General features: G+C 41.3%; 1 protein-coding gene across 1 annotated transcript; it reads left to right on the top strand.

Moving 5' to 3' along the window:
- The first annotated feature begins 532 nt into the window (after positions 1 to 532).
- On the top strand, positions 533 to 10,189 carry rrp12 (ribosomal RNA processing 12 homolog). Its single transcript, XM_026356306.1, has 34 exons — positions 533 to 727; positions 1,579 to 1,808; positions 2,002 to 2,085; positions 2,192 to 2,268; positions 2,361 to 2,466; positions 2,573 to 2,689; positions 2,833 to 2,971; positions 3,104 to 3,231; positions 3,336 to 3,434; positions 3,516 to 3,607; positions 4,388 to 4,499; positions 4,587 to 4,687; positions 4,778 to 4,892; positions 4,984 to 5,126; positions 5,215 to 5,336; positions 5,417 to 5,481; positions 5,578 to 5,737; positions 5,826 to 5,980; positions 6,054 to 6,121; positions 6,250 to 6,343; positions 6,433 to 6,591; positions 6,710 to 6,790; positions 6,877 to 6,982; positions 7,075 to 7,182; positions 7,274 to 7,431; positions 7,523 to 7,614; positions 8,425 to 8,580; positions 8,670 to 8,842; positions 8,940 to 9,056; positions 9,143 to 9,189; positions 9,275 to 9,353; positions 9,453 to 9,517; positions 9,603 to 9,685; positions 9,784 to 10,189. The coding sequence occupies exons 1-34, from the start codon at positions 589 to 591 to the stop codon at positions 9,884 to 9,886; spliced, it is 3,873 nt and encodes a 1,290-aa protein (XP_026212091.1). The 5' UTR covers positions 533 to 588; the 3' UTR covers positions 9,887 to 10,189.
- The last annotated feature ends 1,427 nt before the right edge of the window (positions 10,190 to 11,616 follow it).

The raw sequence follows: 11,616 nt of genomic DNA, 5'->3' as shown, positions 1-11,616 counted from the left end.
CAGCATAATGTGTACAATGAATGAGGTCAGCTGACTACCTGAATATACTGAATGAGCAGGTTATTCCATCATTGGATTTTTCCTTCCCAAGATGGTCCAAGATGACCATGTCAGGATTCATGGGGCTAAAATTGAGACAAGAGTGGTTCAGGGAGCATGGCACATCACTTTCACATGGATTGGCCACAACAGAGTCCAGACTTTAACCCCATTGAAAATCTTTGGGATGTGCTGGAGAAGACTTTGTACTTGGTGAAAAATGAATGCAACGCAGGAGGGTAATAAATGTTTTGACATTGTGGAAACTTATTGAAACGATGCCACAGAGAACAAGTGCCGTAATTAAAGCTAAAGGTGGTCCAACAAAACATTGGCGCGTGTGACTTTTGTTAGGACGGGCAGTGTATAATCTCAGTAGGAACTGTGTTGTTTATGTTGTTTTGTGCAGGACAGCGCCATCTACTGGTAAAACAACAACAAGGACAGGACAGACACGTGAAGACACACATGACGTCAATTACCCAGCGACAGCGTCACCTGGAGCTGCGCAGACAGTCAGGGCTAACGTGATTAGCTTTAGCCCCGAAAATGGTGAAATCGGGGAAACTTCGGTCTGGGACAGGGTCCAAACTCAAACGGTGGAAGAAGGGACACAGTAGCGACTCAAACCCGCAGACTAGTCGTTTTCGGCAGGCTGCTAAAAGCCGCTTCTTCAGCCGACCCACCGGTAAGCTTCCCACAACACGTGGGTCTCTGGGTAGTGCTAATATTAGCCAGCGTTAGCTATTTAGCTGGGACAGTCTAAACATAGTTAATAAATGTTTAAAAGCAATATTGATAAAGTTGTCAGCAGGAAATGTAACTGCTATCTTTTAGATCTTTCTGGGTGGACAGCTGAAGTAACATGATTTGCAGTCAATTTAAGTTTACATTATTAGTCATTAAGTTAACGTTAGTGTGTTTATGGCAGTGTGAGCCAGAGTCACACTTAACATTATTGTTTATTAGTGTTGATGTCTCAAAAATAGCATTTCTTATAATTATTTGAACTTTCAACTGTATCGTTAGTTTAATTTCAGGGTGTTTACATTCACACATTTGGTGACCATTGTAGGAATTACATCCTTGTGGATTAATCCTCCTCCAATTTCATTGTATCAAAAGTAATATAATAATTATATCATCATTGTTTTTATTTGATTGTGATTAAATGTTAGTTATTGACTGCTGGAAGTAAATAAGACCTAGATATCACATGTGTAGCTGGATCAAAGTTATTTTTAACCCTAAATTGTCTTTTTAAATTAGCATTTATATAAATTGATCTACACTTATTACCCCCCTAAACTGAAAATTATAAGTGTAACAATAGTTTTTACACTCTTAAAGCTGCAAGTAAGCACACAGCCTTATTTTTTCATTTTTTTCAATTGTATAGACCAGTAGAGCCAAAAATATCCAGTATCATGTCAAGTCATGTATTGTTAATTTAAGACACTCCAGTTGTCTCATGCCTGTCTTTCATGTGTTTGTTTATGGCTGTGATACCGAAATTTACAATTTTGTTTTTCCTCACAGGAAAGAGTGATCTTACGGTTGATGCCCTTAAGCTACACAATGAACTACAGACAGGTCCGCTGGAGCTCAGCACAGGTGGCCGTAAAGATACCTGTATGGAAGAGGAGCTGGATGAGGCGATATCAGAAAGAACCTCGGGAACCTTCCTCAGCGGCCTGTCAGACTGCTCCAACCTGACCTTCAGAAAGGTGCAACGCTTTTGGGAGTCCAATTCAGCTGCTCACAAAGAGGTCAGTTTATTATTTATAGCCCTAACTTCATACACTTCATTTATGTTTCTTGTTTTTTGGTGTGGCTAAATTGTCCTTCTACATTAGAACAAATATACTGTAGCATTGAATTCTCTAGGAATTGATGCAAGAGAAACTAATTGAAGATGAGGAGTCCTGTAGCTGTAACATGGTCTCCTGGTGTGTCTCATAGATCTGTGCAGTGTTGGCAGCTGTTACTGAGGTGATTCGTGGTCAAGGAGGGAAGGAGACTGAAACAGAGTACTTTGCTGCTTTGGTGAGTGCAGCCTTTATAAGTATGTCCACTAAAACATTCCTAAATGACTATTGTTTTTTTTTTTTGAAAATGTGGGTGTTGTGTTTTGTGTCTGTGCTTTTTATAGATGACCACCCTGGAAGTTGTGGATTCAGCAGAGTCCCAGGCTGCAGTGGCGTACCTCCTCAACCTTGTCATGAAACGGTAGGGCTTAATCACCCTTTTTTCTCCAAGACAAAAACCACCATTCATCATTCAAAGCTAATTAGATATGACTGGAAATGTGTTTACCCTAGGGTTCCTGCTCCAGTGCTCATGTCTAAGTTCTCAGACACCACTAAGGCTCTGATGGAAGTCATGTTTAAGCAGGCAATGTCTGAGACTGCCTCAGCTCTTAGATGGGTAAGCAGCATTATCTCTTTTTTTTTTAAATTTTTTTTCCTTTTTTTGTCTCTGAGTTGTTTATTGACAAAAACTGCACCAAACATTGATTTATTTCTGTCTATAGATCCTGTCATGCCTAGCTACTTTGTTGAGGAAACAGGATGCATCTGTCTGGACTTACCCCTCCACTCTACAGGCTTTCCATGGACTGCTCAGCTTCACAGTGCACAACAAGCCTAAGGTATGTCTCACCAGGCTGCCAGTAATGGTTTCCGAAGCATTAGAATGAATTTGAATTCTACATGGAATGAGATGGTAAAATTAACCATGTATGTTATTCTAATTTTATGTTGTTTTTTTTTTGTTTTTTTTTTTTCCTCTTAGGTCCGTAAAGCAGCACAGCAAGGTGTTTGCTCCATTCTTAGAGGTAGTGACTTCTTGTTTGCAGACAATGCTCCAACCCATCACCCTGCTGCAGTGACCACAGCCAAGTTCTGCATCAAAGAAATGGAGCAGGCGGGAGGTAAATCAGCATGGTCACAGACATAACTTACAGATGCAAACAGTCATTGTCCTTACTGTCATTGTATCTAAATAGTTTGTAATTCTGTAGTTGTCCAGAAAGTTGTATTTCATGTCTGTTTTGTCCCCCCAGGTAGCAAAGAGGACACAACCACACTTCATATCCTCGGTCTCCTTAAAGAGTTGATGGGGACATTTCCTCTGGGAGCTGTCAAGTCCTGTTGTGAGACTTTACTGCGAGTGATGACACTCAGCCATGTGGTGAGAACACAGAAACGTTCATAGATGCAGCCATATACCCTCTGTTTGTCTTCAAGGACACTCGGATGTAATGTTTAATATGCCTTATGTGTGTCTGGTTGTAGCTGGTGACAGCAAGTGCCATGCAGGCCTTCCATAGGCTATTCAGTGGGAAACCCAATGCTTCAACCCTCTCGCCAGAACTCAATGCACAGATAATCACGGTGAGAAAATACAAAGAAAACTAATTTTCTATAATTGTAATGAAAAACACAGTGTGGAAACTTACTGCTTACCATCCTCAGGCTCTTTATGACTACCTGCCCAGTGAGAATGACTTGCAGCCTATGCTGGCCTGGCTCACTGTCATGGAGAAAGCACATGTTCATTTGGCAAGGTAATAAGCTGTGTTTTGTTACAACAGTAGAACACATGTTTTCTTGTCGGCATGCTGTTACATACTCTAATATGTTGTTGGACCACCTATAGCTTTCATTACCGCCGTAATGGCATCGCTTTAATAAGCTTCTGCAATGTCACAACTTTTATTCACGCCCAGAGTTGCATAAATATTTTGCCAAGATCTTGTATTGATGATGGGAGAGTCGCACCGCTGCACAAAGTCTTCTCCAGCACATCCCAAAGATTTTCAATGGGGTTAAAGTCTGGACTCTGTGGAGGCCAAACCATGTGTGAAAATGATGTGTCCGTGCTCCCTGAACCACTCTGTCGCAATTTTAGCCCCATGAATCCTGACATGGTCATCTTGGAATATGCCTGTGACATCAGGGAATAAAAAATTCAATGATGGAATAACCTGGTCATTCAGTATAGTCAGGTAGTCAGCTGACCTCATTCATTGGACACATTACGCTGCTGAACCTAGACCAGACCAACTTCAGCAACCCCAGGTCATAGCACTGCCCCCACACGCTTGTACAGTAGCCACTAGGCATGATGGGTGCATCACTTCACCCATCACTCTGGAACATTGGACAGTTCTTTAACCCAGTTTTAGTAGTTTCAACAATCTCCTTTGATCAATTCTTTGCTTGATGCATGTCAATAATTTGACCCTTCTGAAACAGCTTAGTTAAATCTAGGTGGTGACTTTTTTTTTGGGGTGGGCAGTGTATTTTCTTGTCTGTTTGTCAACAGTTTGTGTGTCTTTGAAAAGTTTGCAGAGTTCTCTGAGTTTGGGTCACCTCCCTCGTCTTTTTTCTGCTGCCATGTCCTGCCTTTTGTCACCTCACACACAGGTGGTGTCTGCAGCAACCACCACACTAAAGGTAAAGAAACCTTCTGGGTCAGTTTAATTTTTTTGCAGTGTGTGCAGGGTAACAGTTGATGACTTATTTATGATATAACTTTTTCAGACTTTGCTGACTGAATGTGTTGGCCCCCGCATGGAAGAAATGGGTATGATCAGTGCCACAGCCTCTGCAGGAAATCCCTCCTACGTCTGCAAAATGTTTCGGTAAGTTCTCCGAACTATTCTCAGTCCATCCCTTATCTTGGTAGAGACTACATGTAAACGCTTATCTTGAAAATGTCATGTGTGTTCCAGAATCATAGAAGAAGGGTTGTCTTATCGCTTCCATGCCTCGTGGCCATTTGTGCTGCAAATCTTGGGTTGCTTCTATCGAGTTGCAGGGAAACAGGCTCACCCTGTTATGACTAAGGTATAATCACAAAACAGTGTAGATCACAATGCGAGTAAAAAATCTAAACCTATGTCTAAGTCTTGTCTAACTCTTGTTGTATTCTGGACAGTCCCTGCAGTCTCTGGCAGACCTGCGCTCCACTCCTCAGTTCCCTTTCAGTGGTGAGTTGGACCTGGCTGTTGGAGGAGCTGTAGAAAGCATGGGGCCTGAAGTTGTCCTAGGTGCCGTGCCACTCAACATCACCGGATATGAGTAAGGTTACATACAAAGACACGTGTGGTGCAGCCTTCTTGTCATTGTTGTAATTTAACAGCTTTTTTGTTGTGTGTTATTTCATCAGGGATGATTTGGAGTTCCCAAGAAGCTGGCTGATCCCAGTCATACGGGATCATGTGAAGAACACTCACCTTGCTTTTTTTGTTTCTTATTTCCTTCCTCTGGCGTCTACACTCAAACAGAGAGGTAATTAAAGTGTGAGGTGTTCCTCTTAATGATTACTGGGATGGTGATTCTTTTTCTCACAACTCTTTCTTTGGTTGTAGCTGAACAGTTGGAGCAAGCAGGACAGAAACTGGAGGCCAAAGTTTACCAGACTTTACAACTTCAGGTAGATCAGCAGATTTATTTAATAATCTACTAAGTAAAGAGATGCAGCAAATGGGTTATTAAATGTACATGTCTGTGTTTTTTTTTCTCTACTCAGATTTGGACAATGCTCCCTGGCTTTTGTACGTGTCCTGTGGATCTGCTGGCCTCCTTTAAAGGCCTTGCCCGCACACTTGGCATGGCTATTAATGAACAGCCAGACCTGAGACTCACAGTGTGCCAAGCTTTACGCACCATAATCAACAAGAGCTCCACAGGTAAAAAGACATGCACGTTCAAATAGAGAGATGGCACATACAAACGCCTGCAGGAATCAAAGCATTTGTGTCTGCTTTGTGTCTGCAGAAGAAGAAAAGGCAGAAGTGGGACGCTTCTCTAAGAACTTCTTGCCCATCCTTTTCAATGTGTACAGCCAGCAGCCTGCAGCTGGAGAATCTGGCACATACAGGATGGCTGTGCTAGACACCATAAGGGTCTACCTAACTGTCACTGAAACACAGGTCAGTTGTGTTTGAAGCAATCATTTTTTATTTATTGTACCGATGTGTCACTAATCAAAACAATCATCCTCAGATGATCTGCACTTTTCTGCAAAAAGCCATAGACACACTGAGCAGCCCAGACACCACTGAGTTCACACGGTAGGACATGAACATGGATTTACTGTTACAGAGTTATGTCTAACCTTTCAGTTATACATTTTAGAATAGTGTAAAAAGCTATCTACTTATTCCTCTGTGTTTTTGTGTTGCCTTTCTCTTCTTCTCAGGCTGGCAATGATGGACCTTGTGGTTGCCATGGCTCCCTTTGTAGATAAGGTTACCATGACTAAAACCTTCGAGCTGATTAGGCCTTATTTGGAGGTAAGAAACGTAATCTGTATGCAGAATTTAGTCCTACTGAATCTAAGTATATATATTTTTCAACTCACTGTTGGTCTATTCAATTTCAGACAAAGGAGCAAGGCATGCAGAAGAAGGCATACCGTGTGCTGGAGGAGATGTGCGGAGGAGAGAGAGAAGAGTGTAAATCGTTTGTTGTGACCAATTTGGAAACACTCAAAGTTGTCCTGCTTGAGACTCTGAAAGCTGCATCTTCACCAGCAAAGAGGGTGAGACTTTCTTGATAGAGAGAATCTAAGGCACTAATCCAGACATTAAATTATACTGTGCATGTTGATTTATAGTGCTGTCTGATTGTATCATTCTTGTTATGTTACTTTTTCTCAGCCAAGACTCAAGTGTCTGATGCACATCGTGAAAAGGCTCAATGAAGACCACAAAGACTTCATTATTGCGCTGTTGCCAGAGGTACACACACAGTTGAGAGCTGGCAAATACACAAACAGAGCAGTACTACTGTGCATCATTTTCATGAGGATTGTTTCGTCTTTCAGGTGATCATATGCACCAAGGAGGTGTCTGTTGGAGCTCGTAATAGCGCCTTCAGTCTGCTGGTAGAAATAGGAAACGCCTTTGTCCGCTTCTATGGGAACAAGAAAGGTAACCCTCGTTCATTCTGTTTTTCGTGTATGTGGACAGTAAACGGACTGCAAAGGCCTAAAATACTAATTGAGTATCTGTCCCTGAACCAGATGCCATGGAGCAGTATTTGTTGTTGACGTATGCTGGACTCACAGGCTCCGTCACCATGATCACCTGCACAGTGTTGGCACTAACTCGACTAGTGTTTCAGTATAAAGGTAGGTCTGTTGCCTTTCAGCTGTTTCCTGTAGGTGCTTTGAATGCCTGTATTTGTGGAGTTGTCTCAATCAGAAGATTTTTCTTTCCCAGATTCTATAGAGGTTGCCACCATGGAGCAGCTACTACACAACATTTGTCTGCTGCTTTCATCTCGTACCAGAGAGATCGTCAAAGCCGCCTTAGGTTTCATCAAGGTCATTCTCTTCATCATGGACCCGAAGACACTGGCCTCCCATGTCACCGTCATGGTATGTATTCTTCATTCTGGATACTAGAACTTGAATATTAAAGACATTTTTTGCCCTCATTTGAAGATTTCTGTCTTTCTCTAATGTTCAGATGGAGGGCATTGGGAACATAAAGGATGATGTGAGGAGGCACTTCAGAACAAAACTGAAGAACATCTTCACTAAGTTCATCAGAAAGTTTGGGTAAGTGTTGTGAGCACACACAGGATACGCCTCAGCGCATTAATGCTAGGAAATTTGCTATCTGGATTGAAACTACAACAACATCCTGGCTACTGTACCTTCATTACTTCTATTGCTAATGACAGTGAATGAAGAGAAACTGATCAAAAATGTCCAATTCAACAATTTCTTTTTACTTATTCTGGCGTAAAATCGTAATTTAACTCAAAACAATGCACTCAAATCATGCACTCCAGCAAAGAATACACAAAATGATTGCATATGAATGCATGAGAGTAATTAAAATTTGTACATAGTCACATTTTGTATGTTTCGATGGAGATGTAAAATGGAGCCTGGATAATGAAATTGTTTTCAGGTGATGCGTTGTATTCTCAGAAGAACAGAGTTGATTCATTTCTCTGCTGCTTTTGATTTAGAGCTAATATTTCACTGAAACAGATGGATTTTAGTGTTTGGATGAAATCATAACAAGACCTAATCATATGCTAATGTGAACAGAGGGGTACTTTGTTCAGTAATGGCACCAGCTGTTTGTTGAGATTAACGCAGCTGATTCCCCTTAAAAGGCTCTTCTGAGATAGAGATAAATGCTGAAGATGCGATTGTTCCATGAATCCACAAAATTATGTTGTGTCTGTACCATTTATGATTTGATCTAAATTCACCATACTTCACCTCTTGGTCAGACTGTAGATACAGTAAAAAGAAAGAAAGTGGATTGTGTAATACTGTGTAACACGGCTAAACATTTTCTGTATGCTACATTTATTCTTTGAGTTTGTGCCTGATTATCTCCTGCGTTACCAGTTTTGAGCTGGTGAAGAGCATGTTGCCAGAAGAGCACCACAAGGTTCTTGTGAACATCCGCAAGGCTGAGGCTCGCAACAAGAGACGTAAACAGGCGGCAGAGCAGCAAGAAGACTCCGAGAATGAAGAGGAGGCACCTAAAACAAAGAGTGAAAGGTAGATGGCCGTTTCCCACACAGAGCCCTGCCTTTCTTTATAGATTTATCTGTTTCCTCCCTGAAAACATTCTGTCCTCTCCTTTGAAGTATTGAGGACATCCTCGCAGAGTCAGACAGTGATTTGTCAGAGGATGAAGGAAAGCCCACAAAAGCTCAGAAGAAAGCTGGCAAACAGCAGAAAGGACGGGCCTGGCTCAAAGAAGGAGAAGATGATGACCCACTCAACTTCCTGGATCCCAAGGTTTCTCAGAGAGTGCTAGGTAAGAGATGCTTTGAACTGTCCTTTGATAATTATAGTTGTATTGATTTGTCAAGAGTTGAGCTCTGGAGTTCAAATGGTTTGTTGTTGTTCTTCAGCCACCAACCCAGAGCTGAAAAGGAGCACCAAGGTTGAGCATGGCTTTAAAGTGACCTCAGATGGACGGCTGATCATTAGAGAAGACGATAACGAAGAGAAGGAAGTAAAAAACAGAGGTAAGCGGACTGTTGTTCTGTCCTGTGCAGTGATTTTACACAATATCCGAGCAGGCAGTGACGGTGACTTGTTTCTCTTCCCACAGATGAGGGAGAGATGAAAGATATTCTGGAGGAGGCTGGAGTCAAGAGTGTAAGTATTTTAGTATGTGAAACCTTTTGGTGTTGTTGTAGACAAATGTTTATATTTTTGGATTCATTTTTTTAATCACCTTTAGAAAAAGACACAGAAAAGGAAGTTCCAAGATGACAACTTTGATGAGGACATGGACATGGAACCCCAGTTAAAATATCAAGGTATGATTAATTTCAAGCATGCTGTGTAACAGTAACTGCCCTGGACCCTGTTGGAACTGTGACTTAAACCCGGCAGCATGTTTTTCTCTCCATATTCAGCTGGAGGTTCAGGTATCCACAGACCCCTCGGAAGCCGAGACATCGGAGCTGATTACAAGTCAAAGGTGAGTGACAGCGAAGAGAAAGGCACACTGCAGGAGTTGCTGGTTAGAAACTGTAGTTCTGAGGGTCATTTTATTCATCTTTCAGAAAGGAAAAGGGGATGTGAAGAAAAAAGGAAAGCTTGACCCTTATGCTTACATCCCTCTGAAGAAGGCTCAGCTCAATCGCAGGTATGAGCAGTAATTGTATTTGCAGAATTCTGTGTATGTGTCTAATAAGGACTTGATCTTGTCAAGACTGTAACATGTCTGATCCTTGATGGTCACAGGAAGCGTGCCAAACTGCAGGGCCAATTCAAGGGAATGGTGAAAGGAGCACAGAAGGGGGCGCTGTCCGGAAAGAAACTGCAGAAGAAAAAGAGGAAGGCCTGAAGAACATACTTTATATTACTCAATGGACTTGTCATGCATTGTGTGTGAAGATATGTTTATAAACATACAAAAAATAATGACATACACCTTGGTTGTGTGTATGTCTGTGTGTTTCTGACAGACTGGCATTGACGGAATAACAGTTTTTCAACTGTTCCATGCTTTCAGACAACAGTGTTTGTGTGTGTGTGAGTGAGAGAGAGAGACAAACTTGTTAAATGTGTGTTCCCTGCCTTGAAGGGTATTAACCAAACCAAATGGAAAAATCGTTTGGCTGTGAAATAAATCATTCAAGAATAATCATTTGTGCGTAAGATAAAACTCTCAATTTTAAAACTTATTCATGTGCTGCAATAGAGACGGAGAGAAACACTCTTAAGGGAAGAATAAGGTGTGCCTTTGTCTACTGTGTTAGTTGGTCTCTTGAGGGCGCTCTAGGCTTCCAAACAGTTCTCAAGAGTACCCATGAATGTTTTTAATGAGGTATTTAAAGTCACCTTCAAATAGTTGTAAAGAAAAAATATTATCCTCTTATTCATATAATCAGCTTCCTGTTTCTCCAGCCTGCAGTTACATTGGCAAGAAAAAGTATGTGAACCTTCCAGGCAGAACTGCTTTAGCTATGTCATATTCTTTGGATGTCTCGTGTGTGTGTGGCTCTTAAAGTAGTTTCATAGCATCTCTAATGGGTTGGAGTCTGGGCTCTGACTTGGCCACTCCACAAGTTAGATTTTGTTTTTCTGAAGCCATTCTGTTGTAGACTTGTTCAGGTGGTTTGGGTCATTGTCCTGTTGCATCACTTGGCTTCTACAGAGTATCAGCTGACGTAGAGACATTCTCACATTATCCTGAAGAATATTTTGCTACACTTAGGAATTCATCTTCCCCCAAATCACTGCAAGCTGGCAAAACCCTGATGCAGCAAAGCAGGCCCAAATCATGAGGTTTCCTCCAACATACTTTACGACTGGGATGGTGTTTCCATGCTATGCAGCGACCTTTACATGATGGATGCAGTGCTGTGTGTTCTTTCCAAATAGTTCAATATAGATTCATCAGTCCACAAAACATTTTGCTAATACTGCAGTGGAGTGTAAATGTGCTCGTTGGCAAACTTTAATTAATTTAGTTCAATGTTTTATCTACTGTAGACTCATGAACACAGATGTTAGTCAGCTCCAATGATGCCTTCAAATCTTTGTCTGTCACTCTGGGTTCTTTCTTTACCTCACTGATGGTTTGTTGTGCTCTTGGGTCATTTTGACTGGCCGCCCACTTCTTGGTAGAGTAGCCAGAGTCCACAGTGTCTACATTTGTAGATTGTCTAACTGTAGACTGGTGAATTTCTAAAGTCTTTGTCATCACTTTGTAATCCCTTCCAGCTTTATGTAAATCATCAATTCTTGATCGTAGATCCTCTGAAAGATCTTCTTGGCAAGGCATGGCTCACATAAGCGTATTCTTCTTAATTAGGTTTTTTGAGGTCATTATTCAAAGGGTTCTCTGACACTGTTTTTATAGTTGTTCTCAATAAAGAACAAATTTTTATTATTATTTTAGGCACATTGTATTTGCTAGTTGACTTTGACTTAGATGAAGATCAGATTACACTTTATGACAAAGTAATGCAGAAAATCATGAAATACTTTTTCTTACCTCTGCCTACATTTAGAGAAAAGCTGTGGGTTGTTGTGCTAGATAAACTATCTTACCATCACCCTCGTGTGATT

The sequence above is a fragment of the Anabas testudineus genome, chromosome 15 (assembly GCF_900324465.2).
Source record: "Anabas testudineus chromosome 15, fAnaTes1.2, whole genome shotgun sequence".
Lineage (NCBI taxonomy): Eukaryota > Metazoa > Chordata > Actinopteri > Anabantiformes > Anabantidae > Anabas > Anabas testudineus.
This window is presented reverse-complemented; position numbering and strand designations above follow the sequence as displayed.